This window comes from Hordeum vulgare, chromosome 1H (genome assembly GCF_904849725.1).
Source record: "Hordeum vulgare subsp. vulgare chromosome 1H, MorexV3_pseudomolecules_assembly, whole genome shotgun sequence".
Lineage (NCBI taxonomy): Eukaryota > Viridiplantae > Streptophyta > Magnoliopsida > Poales > Poaceae > Hordeum > Hordeum vulgare.
Window position 1 is genome coordinate 13,338,059 of NC_058518.1, and position 12,982 is coordinate 13,351,040.

General features: G+C 45.3%; 2 protein-coding genes across 2 annotated transcripts; one reads left to right on the forward strand and one right to left on the reverse strand.

The window, feature by feature from the left end:
• The first annotated feature begins 2,733 nt into the window (after positions 1-2,733).
• LOC123445865 (hydroxyproline O-galactosyltransferase GALT5-like) lies at positions 2,734-7,074 on the forward strand. The gene is made up of 7 exons (XM_045122818.1): positions 2,734-3,617; positions 4,382-4,614; positions 4,711-4,998; positions 5,078-5,206; positions 5,311-5,484; positions 6,335-6,442; positions 6,550-7,074. Exons 1-7 carry the CDS (start codon positions 2,801-2,803, stop codon positions 6,757-6,759), a joined length of 1,959 nt encoding a protein of 652 aa, XP_044978753.1. The 5' UTR covers positions 2,734-2,800; the 3' UTR covers positions 6,760-7,074.
• Positions 7,075-10,142: 3,068 nt separating this feature from the next.
• Positions 10,143-11,050, reverse strand: LOC123404793 (small polypeptide ROTUNDIFOLIA LIKE 2-like). The gene has a single exon (XM_045098740.1). The coding sequence runs from the start codon at positions 10,928-10,930 to the stop codon at positions 10,811-10,813; it is 120 nt and encodes a 39-aa protein (XP_044954675.1). The 5' UTR covers positions 10,931-11,050; the 3' UTR covers positions 10,143-10,810.
• Between the last annotated feature and the right edge of the window lie 1,932 nt (positions 11,051-12,982).

Consider the following 12,982-nt stretch of genomic DNA (forward strand, 5'->3'; position numbering starts at 1 on the left):
AGAGGATGCAGTCATTAGGGCATGCATGCATCTTCTGCACGTCTAATCCTAGAGGGCAGACAAGCTTCTTTGCTTCGTACGTGCTGGCGGGCAATTCGTTCTTTCTTGGAAGCATCTTCTTCATCAGTACCAGCAACTTTTCGAATGACGAGTCAGTCACACCGGTCTCTGCCTTCCACTTCAGCAATTCCAGTGTGCTACCCAGCTTCTTCTGGCCATCTTCACAAGTTGGGTACAACAATTTGTTGTGGTCCTGTAACATCTGCTCGAACTGCAACCTCTCCTTTTCTGTGTCGCAACCTCGCCGTGCATCAGAAATGACCCGACCAAGATCATCAACGGGCTCATCTGGTTCCCGTTCTTCATCCTGGTCTTCTTCTTCATTGTCTTCCATTGCGGTATCAGCATACTCAGGAAACATAGATCGGTAGTTGTCATCATCGTTCTCTTCTTCTTCATCGTCGTCTTCCATCATAACCCCTCTTTCTCCGTGCTTGGTCCAAACATTATAGCCCGACATAAAACCGGACCGAAGCAGGTGGCTCTGAATGACTCTTGAGGAAGTGTAATCCTTCTCATTCCGACATTCAACACATGGACAAAACATATAGCCACCACCATGCTTGTTCGCATCGGCTGCATCTCGAAAAGAATTCTCGAAAAGAATGCACGCCTTCTCTGTAAGCGGTTGTGCGTCGATCACCGTACATCCATGGATGGCTCATCTGTGTTATACGACAATATATCAAATACAATCACGATCCTAAAAATTAGTACCGCACGGTCTAAACGAGGAAATATAGTTGCTAACCTTTTAGAATAAGTAGAAATAAAGAGGAAGAGGTTTAAGCGTGGCTCAGGCATCTCATATCGTAGTTGTGTTCGGTGAACTGAAGCGGCATCGCTCTAACACACATTTCAACAAACACCTCTAGTGCATCAAAAAAAGTGGAGAGCTAGCACACACCCACAATCCTTCATCCAAGAAAAATGCAAGGAAGAGGGGAGAGGGGGGCTGTGCTATATATAGGCAGTGGACTTTAGTCCCGGTTTGAGACACAAACCGGGACTAAAGGTGGTGCACATGCGGGCTGCACACCGCGTAGCCCTTTAGTCCCGGTTCGGGACACCAACCGGGACTAAAGGCTCCTTACGGGCCGGGACTAAAGGCTCGAGGGAGGCATTGCGATTTAGGGCGACGTGGCCGGGCCTTTAGTCCCGGCCCAAAGGCAGGCCGTGACTAAAGGGTCCTGGCCAAAGGCCCGTTTTCCACTAGTGGTGATCCAGATACACATCGCCGCCGCATGCGCGTCCGGGCAATATGCCTCACCGTCGCACCTTGACGAGCCCTTGCTCCACCATGCTCTTTGTCTCAAGAAGGAGCTGGCCTCCAACAACGTCGAATGGCACAAGATCTTGCCAGAGTCGTCGAGGCAAAGGCCCCACCGATTCAAACACCTAAGACCGCCCCCACAGGACGAGGAGAAACTCCAGGCAATGCTCTAGGTGTTGGGTCTACGATGCCGGGATCAAACGGGGCACTATGCCTATTGAGAAATTGAGGTGTCCATATCGGACGCTACTTCGTGCGCTAGTCGTCCCCGAGGTGGCTGCCAGGGGCTATGCTGATCATAGTCACATACCTTCCTCGAGTAGTATCATCCTTGACTCATGACCGCTTGACAACTCGACTCATTAAACTCATAGCTTGACCGTTCTTAATAAACACAGTTAATCACTGATATCATCCTTAAGCTTAACGGGTTTAATGAACGAGCTAACGAGTAGCTCGTTAGTACATCAAATCATATATTTTTAATCTATGTGACAACATGTTTTAGCACCTCAATCCATCTATTCAAACGAGTCAAAGACCATAGATGGCAGCAAACTGACGCACCTTCTCTCGTCTCCATATTTTTTCTTCATAGAAACCACACTTACACTCCCATATCCCATAGCCCATAACACATTATATCTGCTATTGACGAGCGTTCATGAGCTTAACGAGCTTTAAACGAAGATACCCTAATAGGGTTTCCTGCTTGTTAAGCTTAACGAGCACGAGCTTAATAAGCCAAGCCTTGACGAGGCGAGCAGCTTATTAATTCATCCCTATTAGTGGGCTCGTAGATCATGCGTACATCATATAAATATTTAAAAGCATCTACAACAGAATCCTTTAAACCCGTCTTAAATGATCGGACAACCCGCTCGTCGGTCATAAAAATTTGATTCAGCCGAATCCCTCATATCCATCTTAAACGTCCGGACTGATCGACATCCTTTATATCCATTTTAAATATGAGGATGATATGATAGCTCGCGGACACACCCGGGCACGTCTGATCAGTCCACCACGTAGAACGCGACCCCATCCAGAATCATCTATTTTCTTTCTTTATTCAATCCTTTTTCTCTCTTTTTTTCTCCATCAATCACGTGTAAGTGACCAGACATATTAGTGTGGATGAAAACGTAGAGATTCAAAACGGATTTGTAAGTTCCGGCCGTAGATGCTCTGAGGAAGGTGATTTAGATAAAAATTTCGAAATTTCACTCGCATAGTATTTACCCAAGCTGTTGCTCTGTTTTTTCGTTGGTTTGGTGTTTGGTGTTGCACCCGGCGCACCGAACCACCGCCACCACCATCCCGCAACGGTCTGCTCGCCGGAGTCCAACCCGACAAGCAATAAGTAGCACTCATCCGATCCTCCTACTGCTACCACCTCATCTCCTTCCCGAAACGGCTACTTCTCCTCGCCGGCCACCTCCGAGGACCTCCTTCCGGCGCCTCACGATGCCGCCGGCGGCGCCGCGCAAGCGCCTGTGCCGCGCGGTTCTCGTCGTCGCCGGAGCGGGGTACCTCGCCTTCCTCCTCCTCTTCGAGCTCCCTTCCCTGCCATTCTCGTCCCCGTCCTCGCCGTCGTCTTCGCTGACCACCCACCGCTCCCGCCGCCGCGAGCTCGAGGCCTCGGCCTTCCCCTCCTCGCGCTTCTCCCCCTCCCGGCCGGCGTTCCCGGCGGCCGTGTCCCCCTCCCCGTCCTCTCCGCCGCCGCTCCCCATCTTCTCCTCCCTCCTCGTCCTCCCCAGGTCCAACGCCACCGCGACCCCCTTCGACGGCGCCGCGGCCGACGCCTTCTCCGCCGCAAGGCCGCATCTTGCTCACCTCCAGGCCGCCGCATCCGCATCCGCCACCTCCGCGTCCCCGTCCCCGCCCCCGTCCTCCCCGATCTGCCCGCAATCCATCTCGCTCCACGCGGACAAGCTCCCCGCCGACGGGGTCCGGACGGTGGAGCTGCCGTGCGGGCTCGCGGTGGGGTCGCACGTGACGGTGGTGGCGCGCCCGAGGCCCGCGCGGCCCGAGTACGACCCCAAGATCGCCCAGCGCAAGGACGGCGGGAAGACGCCGCTCATGGTGTCGCAGTTCATGGTGGAGCTGGTGGGCACCAAGGTGGTGGACGGCGAGGCGCCGCCCAGGATCCTGCACTTCAACCCCAGGATCCGCGGGGACTACAGCGGCAAGCCGGTGATTGAGATGAACAGCTGCTACCGGATGCAGTGGGCGCGCTCGCACCGCTGCGAGGGCTTCGCCTCCCGCCCCGCCGAAGAAACTGGTGAGTCGAGCTCCAGATTTGCTTGCTTAATTCCTTCACCACCTTAGCTAGTTGAATCCGTGTTGATTTAATTTGGCTTTCATCTTGCAATCTCGTGTTCTTCCCTTATTTACTGATCTATCTGACTTAAAAGAGGACTGGATTGAGGCTGGTAGGAATTAGGAAGGGATGGATGCCATCAATTTCAGTGGTCTGATTGTGTGTACTACTAACAGCGTAGAAAAAAGTGCAAACTTTGGCAAGAAATTTCCAGAGAGGGTTCGATTTCTTTTGCTTTATGGAGAATGTTCCTGATGCTGATTGTTCGTAATTTGTCAAATTAGTGGAATATTATTAGTATAAGAAATAGAGAAATCGTGATTTGAGGATTACAGCAATGATGTGAGTTTGAGTTCAACATGGGGGTGGGTACTTGAACTCCCTGTTCCCATTTCTTCTTAGCCAATCAGTGAAGGCAGATCACAAATAATTGAGTGCTTAATTAGTTGTGCATATCTAGTCTGATTGTTCCATTAGTTGGTTGCAACCAAGTTAGTTCAGCAATTATTCTCTTGTTTGGAAAGGCTGCTTAGTGAAGCTTCTCTAATTATATTTGGGTTGCTATTCCGAGGAAGTAGGCATTTTCGTCTTTCTGCAACACATCCATTCCTTTTTTTCCAAATCAATCTAAAGTGAGTTGAAATCAGACTTTCTTTTATTTCAAGCAGCATACATACCGATATTTCTGTGTAAAAATGGCATGTTGACGTGGTTTGATCTTTCAGTTGATGCTCAACTCAAGTGTGAGAAATGGATTCGGGATGATGACAACAAGTCGGAGGAGTCAAAGATGAAGTGGTGGGTGAAACGTTTAATTGGCAGGTCAAAGGATGTGCACATCAGTTGGCCTTACCCATTCGCAGAAGGCAAGTTGTTTGTTTTGACCCTCACCGCTGGTTTGGAAGGTTACCATGTCAATGTTGATGGGAGGCATGTCACTTCGTTTCCTTACCGCACTGTAAGTTCGTCCGTCGAAAATCCTCACTTCACAAATCTGGTTCAATTACGTGAGTAGCCACCTGAGATGCATATGTGATTTTGGTGGTCTCTACAGGGTTACACTCTTGAGGATGCAACTGGATTGTCTATCAATGGAGACATTGATATTGAGTCAATTTTTGCTAGTTCTCTGCCCAGTTCACATCCTAGTTTCTCCCCAGAGAGATACCTTGAAATGTCGGAGCAATGGAGAGCCCCACCTCTACCAACTGAGCCTGTCGAGCTGTTTATTGGCATTCTGTCAGCAGCGAGCCATTTTGCCGAGCGTATGGCTGTGCGCAAGTCATGGATGATGTATACAAGAAAATCATCTAATATTGTAGCTCGGTTCTTTGTGGCTCTGGTGATTATACTTGCTTTTCTCGTGTTTTTGCTTGTGGTTTGCATATACCAAACTCTGACCAAATTAAGCAATTTCACAGAACGGTAAAATGGAGGTCAATGCAGAGTTGAAAAGGGAGGCAGAGTTCTTCCAAGACATCGTTATAGTGCCTTTCATGGATAGTTATGATCTTGTAGTTTTGAAGACCATTGCCATTGCGGAGTATGGAGTAAGTGAACTGAAATATGTCAGATAACTGCTTATATTCTGCCATATTGTCTCATGCCAGTTTCGTTGACGTTTCTATACTCATTAATGGCCGTGTTTATCCAGGTTCGAGTCATCCCGGCAAAATATGTAATGAAATGTGATGATGATACATTTGTTAGAATTGATTCCGTACTGGACCAAGTAAAGAAAGTTAAAAGCGACAAGAGTGTCTATGTGGGAAGCATGAACTACTACCATAGACCACTGAGATCTGGCAAGTGGGCTGTCACTTATGAGGTAAATTGCTGTCCTACCTGTATTACGGAACCACCATTCATCATCTATATTGTCTAAGAAATTACCAAAACATATCGTATTGCTTAAGAAATATGAGCATGAAAAATTGATGTCGCGTTCTTTCTGCTTGCTGCCAAATGGCAAGCAGTCAATTACCAGCTAGCAACTGGTATTGTAATTGTGAGAACCATTATGTGCTTGTTGCGTGAATTAGCAGGCACATCAAAAGCGCAGCACACCCATGTTTCCGTTTGCTGCCAAATGTCAAGCAGTCAATTACCACCTAGTACCTGGTATTCTATTTGTGAAAACCATTATGCTGCGTGAATTTGCAGGCACATCAAAAGCGCAGCAGACCCGTGTTTCCGTTTGCTGCCAAATGGCAAGAAGTCAATTACCACCTAGCACCTGGTATTTTTTTTGTGAAAACCATTACGTGCTTGCTGCATGAATTCGCAGGCACATCAAAGGTGCAAATCTTGTAGTGAATTATGAGGATAGTCGCTGGAATGATTAAATTATTATGCACAGTCGACAAGCTAATTTATGTTGAAAAACCCTTTGTGCAAGAGGAGTAAATACCATGGGGTCAACATGGTCCAGTTCTAAGTTCTTGTATACACTTGAATAAGTTCGCTGTAGATATAACTTGGTATCAAAAGTGGATTTTACATTTGTCCAGTGAGTCAAAGGTCTTGCATTCATATGTTATATACTTGGCGAACATGGATAATCTAATCTCGTGGCAACAAAATCTGGTGTTATGTACCTTGTGCTGTCCTTCAGTCTCCCTTATTTTTGTACTATACCAGAAGGGGATCTTAATTATAGTCTTCTTGTTTCTGTCCAGGAATGGCCAGAAGAGGCTTACCCAAGTTATGCGAATGGGCCTGGCTATGTGATCTCATCGGATATTGCACGATACATTGTATCTGAATTTGACAATCAGACACTTCGGGTAAAGCATCTATCTCTTGGGCGCTATCTATCTCCTACCCAGTCGCTGAATTTACTCACATCGTGCAGAAATGGTGATGGCTAAACTGTTGATTCTTTATTCTGCAGCTATTCAAGATGGAAGATGTCAGCATGGGCATGTGGGTGGAGAAATTCAACATCACTCGTCGACCAGTAGAGTATCGGCACGATGTCAGGTTCTACCAGGCTGGTTGCTTCGACGGTTACATCACCGCACACTATCAGTCCCCCCAGCACATGATCTGCCTCTGGAGAAAATTGCAGTCCGGCAGCACCCATTGCTGCAACGTGAGATGACGATTGCGAAAAATGTGTCTGGTCCGAGAGGAAGAGATGATCGGCTCGCACGCACAGCTCGCGTATCAAACGTGGAAAATCATGAGCTGCGCCGAGGGGCGGTTTGGCGAAGTCTGCTGGATTTATCATACCATTCTTTCATTCTTTTGGTCGGTGGCCCGTTTCGAGCCGCTGCTGATTCTGACGCCTGTTGATGTTTTAGTCCCGTCAAATTTTTCTTGACATAGGAGCTTTCAGGTGCTTGGGGGTATATTGCCCTTTGTATATAGAACACTAGGTTAGGATTCCATTTATGATACGCCGCATTTTATTTGACCAGGCTTGAAACTTATGATAAGGACCGAACTGAATTGTCAGCTCACTAGTCGGTCATCAACGGTCTGTGCAGCGAGTAAGAACATACGACTGGTGTTGATTCGGTTGGGCATCGTGCGATGTGGACGCCGGGCATTCGCTTAGTGTAGTAGTATTACCTCGACAGATCAATTGAATGAAAAATGTCCTTTATCTAGAGTCATACAGTTTTAGACATGACGAGAAACCCATGGCAACGTACGTTTGCGGAACAACCAAATGATCTGTTGAGGTGAGCCATACATGCTAAGTTCATACATGTTTCAATACAAGCAACAATGGTGTCAAGGAAATGGGCGTGTAATATGAGAAATCCTTAAACGGAGGGGGTATTAGACAAAATGAAAATCGTTGCGTAAACGAGTAATGTCAACATAACAAAAGCAGAGGACCACACAGGGGCGAAGGGAACTACAGATGCTGCATCCTTTTTCTTCTAGACTAGATTCAACACCAGATATTTAACTTGTCGTAATTGACAGAGTGGATTCAATATTTTTTTCTCGATGCAAAATTTACAAAGCTACAAGAAGATTCTATAGATTATGATATGTGTTGTGAGAGTTTGAGAACAAAGTAATATGAACAACATAACCAAGACTAAGATTCAGGAACCTGTGTCTGCAATATTACCAGAGTCTGGACTAGTATATGTCATGAAAACAATTATGTAGCTCCACCCATGAGGAAGCAAATCGCAGCCTGTGATGTGATGCTTCGCCCTGGAGACAGCGCCCGTCTCGGTCACGCAAGCATCCATCGCTTATCTGGGATCAGAAATGATGGACAACAGGTGTACGCCACACCGCCATGTCCAACCAACACCCGTGAAGCAGGGTTTAAGTTCCTATGTGTATATTTATTTCTGAATTTATTTTCGTATTTTTAGAGATGTGCATTTAGTGGAAGGAGACTTTATCGTCGATGACGATGCGTTTACGGTGATTTCGTAAATCTTAAGATCCGGCTCAGTCATTCGAAAATGTTCATAGGGTAGGATATGCGTGTGTGCGTTCATTACAATGAACATATGAATGTGTACATGAACGTTTGCGTCTGTACCGTGTTAAGAAAAATTATACATCACGATGAGATCATGTTTAGAATTTAGAGGCCGTTTGGAATTTTATTTTTAATGAAGTGAAAGAAGAGGCAAGGAGCCACACGCCGCAAAGGAGGGCGCCCCGACTTGACCGGCCCAGTTGTATTTTTCATAACAAAAAATCTGACAATTTCTAATTTTTATTTTTCTTTTCTTTTTCATTTTCTGCTTATTTTCTTTTTTGTTTGTTTTTCTTTCCATCTTCCTTTTCTTTTCGAATTTTAAGAATTTTGTTTTGAATTTCAAGAACATTTTTCGAAAATCCAGATTTGTTTTAAAATTTATGAAGAAAATTTAAATAACGACAAATTTTTGAAATTTAGAACATTTTTGGAAAATTATAAAATTTAAAATTACAAACAATTTCTGAACTTGCAAACAAGTTGGAAAATTTGAATTTTAATGTTGGAACATTTTCTTCTTTTTAGGAAATAAGAACATCTAAGAATTTCTAATTCTATATTTTTAAAAAAGAAGCAAACAAAAATTTCGAACTTTTAAACTATTTCGGAATTTCTGAACAAAACTTTAAAGTAGGAACATTTTCATAAATATGTACAAAATCTACAACATGCGAGATTTTTTAAATTTCTGAACATTGAACTAAAAATAAAATCCAGAACAAATTCATTGAATAAAAATGCAAATATTTTTTAAAATTTCAGAACAAATTCGTTGAATAAAAATGCAAACATTTTTTAAAATTTCAGAACAAATTTTCAAAACATGAACAAGTTTCAAATTCGTGAACAAAATTATAAATATGTGAACATTTTCCGAATTTTCCGAATATTATTTGAATATGCAAGCAAATTTTCAAAACCAGAATGTTTTTAAAGTTTGGGAACAAAAATTGGAAAATGGGAACATTTTTAAATTCTCAAAAATTGTAAAAAAAAAGTTAAAAATAATTATAACATGAACAGTTTTAACATTTCTGCAAATTTATAGAAAAGAAAGTAAACTTCAAAAATAAGATGGAAAAACAAAGAAAATAAGGAAAAAAAAAGGTTCATGAATTTGTGAACAAAAAATTGAAAATGACAGCGCGCACGGTGCGGATGGTTGGTTGCGGGTGTTTTCCCCCCATGGGAGGATTGTGTGAACCCCCCCCCCCCACACACACACAATATCTGGTGTCCCTCGTGTGTGAAAACTCTGTAAAACTGGGATGGTTATAGATAATGAAAATGAAAAATGATTCAGGTGGAGGGCTGGGTGACCTTCAAAAAAAAATCCTCAATATAAGCTTTTAGATTTTAGAAGTTTGTTTCGTATGTTGATGTTAGATTTTAGACTTATCTGACACAGTTTACCATCAAAAACCACTTATGAAAAATAATATCCAAGACAGTTTTAGAGCGGTCTCCAATACTATGAGTATTAGCGACCATTGGCTCGGGGTGGGCGTGGGGTGGGGGGGGGGGGGCTAAAAATCGCGTGAGATAACCTTCTTGCAGGCACTTAATAAATCAATAGTTCTCGGAAAATAAAGTGAATTTCAATTTTTACCCTGTGTTGTACATTTGTGCCATATTATCCCTAGTAAAACATTTATTAGAATATCAGATTTTAAAGATTTTTAACACGGTTTTATCCTGATTTTGCATTTTTCTTCTTTATGTTAGATAGAATCGGCATGTTGCCCCAACGATTCGTAAATGAAAATGAGTAAAGATTGGGGGGCATCATTGATGATCATGTCTAGACTTTTTTTGTCCATATATTCCATCCCTCCTCCGCGTTCGGTTATTATTTAACCCCAGACGTCATCTCACACCTTGCCTAATGTACACGCATCATAAAATGAGGATCCAAAGCTTCTAAAAGGGATTTTCTAGACGGATTTCAACTCAACGAGGTAATTAGTTTCACTAATGCATATCTAGGGGGTAAAATATAGAATTCACTCTAGAAAGTAGAAGGATTCATAGGCCAGCGTTTATTTTTATTTAACAGATAGATAAATCGTCATGCTGGGGTGAACCAGCTACAGTGCGACCACAAGAACAGAAACCATGTCCTGGAAAGCAACATTACAACACAAGGATCGAATTCATCGGAACCAAAAGCAACATTGTAGCTGAATAATCCATGAGGCCAGTGTCTTATTTAATCTTCCTCTTGATCTTCTTCAGAATCATGCATGTGATCAGCATCGACAACATTTGTAGCCAACTGAACTCGAGTCGCAGCAACGAAATGCACTGGCATCTATATCAACCTTCTCCATTTGTGGAAGAGAAACTGGGAAGCACATCAACCTTTGTAGCTCAGTGCTCCGGCGTCCTCTCCTCACACCCATGCCTCCGAAGAGGCAGGTGGTAAAAAAACAAATGGAAAGGAAAACTTCAACCCATCAACCGATCAACCCCTCCTAAAATGCAAGCATAGGAAGCTCAATGCATATGCGCGAACGAATACAACATCCATTCATGCACGTACATTAGCAGCCATGCCGCTGGAATCTGCAGCCCCGCCGAATGGATCATCGGCGGGGCGAAAAAAGATCCAAAAACAGAAGGGATTGATCGGCTGAAACAAACGATTGATCGCCGATCGATCTGTGGTGCCACAGATCGACGGATGGTTCAATCAATCACTCCAGCGGAGGAGCATGACGACGCAGCGATGGATGATGTAGAGCTTGGCCCTCTGCTCCTTGAGCGCCTTGTTCAGCTTCCCCATCTGCTTCATCTGCCTCCCAACCTTCATGGCTCAACGTACTAGCTTGGTAGTTGATGTACCAAAAAAAGGGGCTTTGTCTAAGGTTTGTGTGGTGTTCGTTTGACACAAAAGCTTGACTGGTGCAAGGACCCTAATTGTGGGAATGAAGGTGAAAGATATTGGGTCTTATATAGAGATGTATCAGTGCAGGTGCAGAGCAAGATCCAGGGAGGTGGGGCGTGTGCTGAGAGTACAAGAAATTGTAGTACCACAAGACCATCATACCCCCCACTTGCAAGAGGTTTCGCTTATGGACTAGGAGGCACCCCCCTGACACTGGAGCCTATCGTCATCGTATTTTACTGGCTAATTGCAGAGGAGATTGCACGCTCTTTGTGATTATCGAATTCAGAAAAGGTACGGCAGATGCATGAACGCAGGTTGTTTTGTACCTCCAAGACAAACGTCCCCGATCTCGATAGATCTCTGGAAACGGTGCCATACTATGAATTAGCTGATGAATCTTCCAATAAATGCACTGAACGTGGGCACTGTGCAATCTTGAGAAACTACAAGTTAAGCCCATGACAATCTTCCACGAGATAGACATTCTTTCTGTTTCTTCGGTGCCAATCCTTTGACCGCGCGCCATATCGCGCGCTTACCAGCTCCTCCACAAGGGTCGCTGCAAGCTTACACAATCTCACTTGAAAAATGCAAGTTAATGCACTGCATGCGGACACTGTGCAATCTCTGACAGAACTAATTGACACCAAAACAGTGTGGTGATGCATGATCTCCGTTTCCCGTAGTAGTAGAGAACCAGAGATATACGGGGCATGGGTACGTTGATGGTCGAGCAAGCAAGATCATTCTCCAGCATCGTAAGCAAAGGGTTCCTTCACAGGTCCACCAGAGCCGTCAAGAGGATGGAGAGACGTACACGTGGTGCCATCTGAATGGGGGGAATGCATGCATCTGTCAAAACTTCATCGGCACTTCGCCCCCAGGTCAATTAACGTTAATTCCTTTTGCGGCAATTCAATCCCATATCGTCTCTTCATGCTCATGGAGAGACGCTTTGGAATCAAATTGCTTCCAGCCAATTACTCAGGGTACTACTAACTGGAATCGGTTAAGTCCTGAGATTAACACGATCTCCGAAACCATACGTATACGTACGTCGCGTCCATGCAAGGAGGTCCTATATATACAGAGAGGAACGGAGACATTGGGCTCTCCTTGTACGACGTGCTGAACGGCAGCTTTGAGTGAGGATCACGGTACGTACGTGAAGGCCGAGGAGCGCTGATTCGATCGCGCACGACGTTATTTTACTGAAGCTTCAACGACAAAGTACACGTAGCTGTGTTAACCTCCGTTGTATATCGCCCGCCTGTCTCTACCATCTGGAGGTAACGATGGACCGCTCGCCGGAGAAGAGCGCGGTGTGCGCACCACCCAGGGAACAGCCCGCCGGCAGGATCGGCCAAGTTGCACGGTCGTCGCCTTCGAAACGCTGTTTTGTCGCTCGCTCGTGGTTTATGTGCTGCGGATTCCTTAACTTAATGGCATGCATGGACCGCGCATGGCGCAACTCGATGTTCATCGGTGGTGGTGTGTGTACTCCCGGTGATGCAAGTCGTGTCCGCATATAAGAGTATAATAGGTCGCCTATACACCGATACGTCAGATACGTCACCGATACACGTATTCATGGAGTAACCTGTTTTTTGATTTCAAAAGAAAGAAAGAAATACTTATACGGCCGCCGGAACGGCGTCGGCACACCGGGGACACCGGAAGGCCAGTGCAAGCCCACTCGTAAGTCGTAACCTGAACAGCTAGCGCATCGCCGCCGCGGATGACTGGAGTCGCTCATTGCCGCCGCCGACGCCGCAGACGCCACCTCGAGTCGCTCGTCGCTGCTCCCGCCGTCTGAAGTTGCTCACCGCCGTCTGGACTCTCTTCGCCTATGCCGCCGCCGTCCTCCCGCACTTACTTGCTGCCTTGCTTGTACCGTGATGAGGGCGTGCTGGTTGTGTGTGCTTGTTTGCGCCATACATGATTGGCTGTTGTTTATGTGTGCGTGCTTGCTGA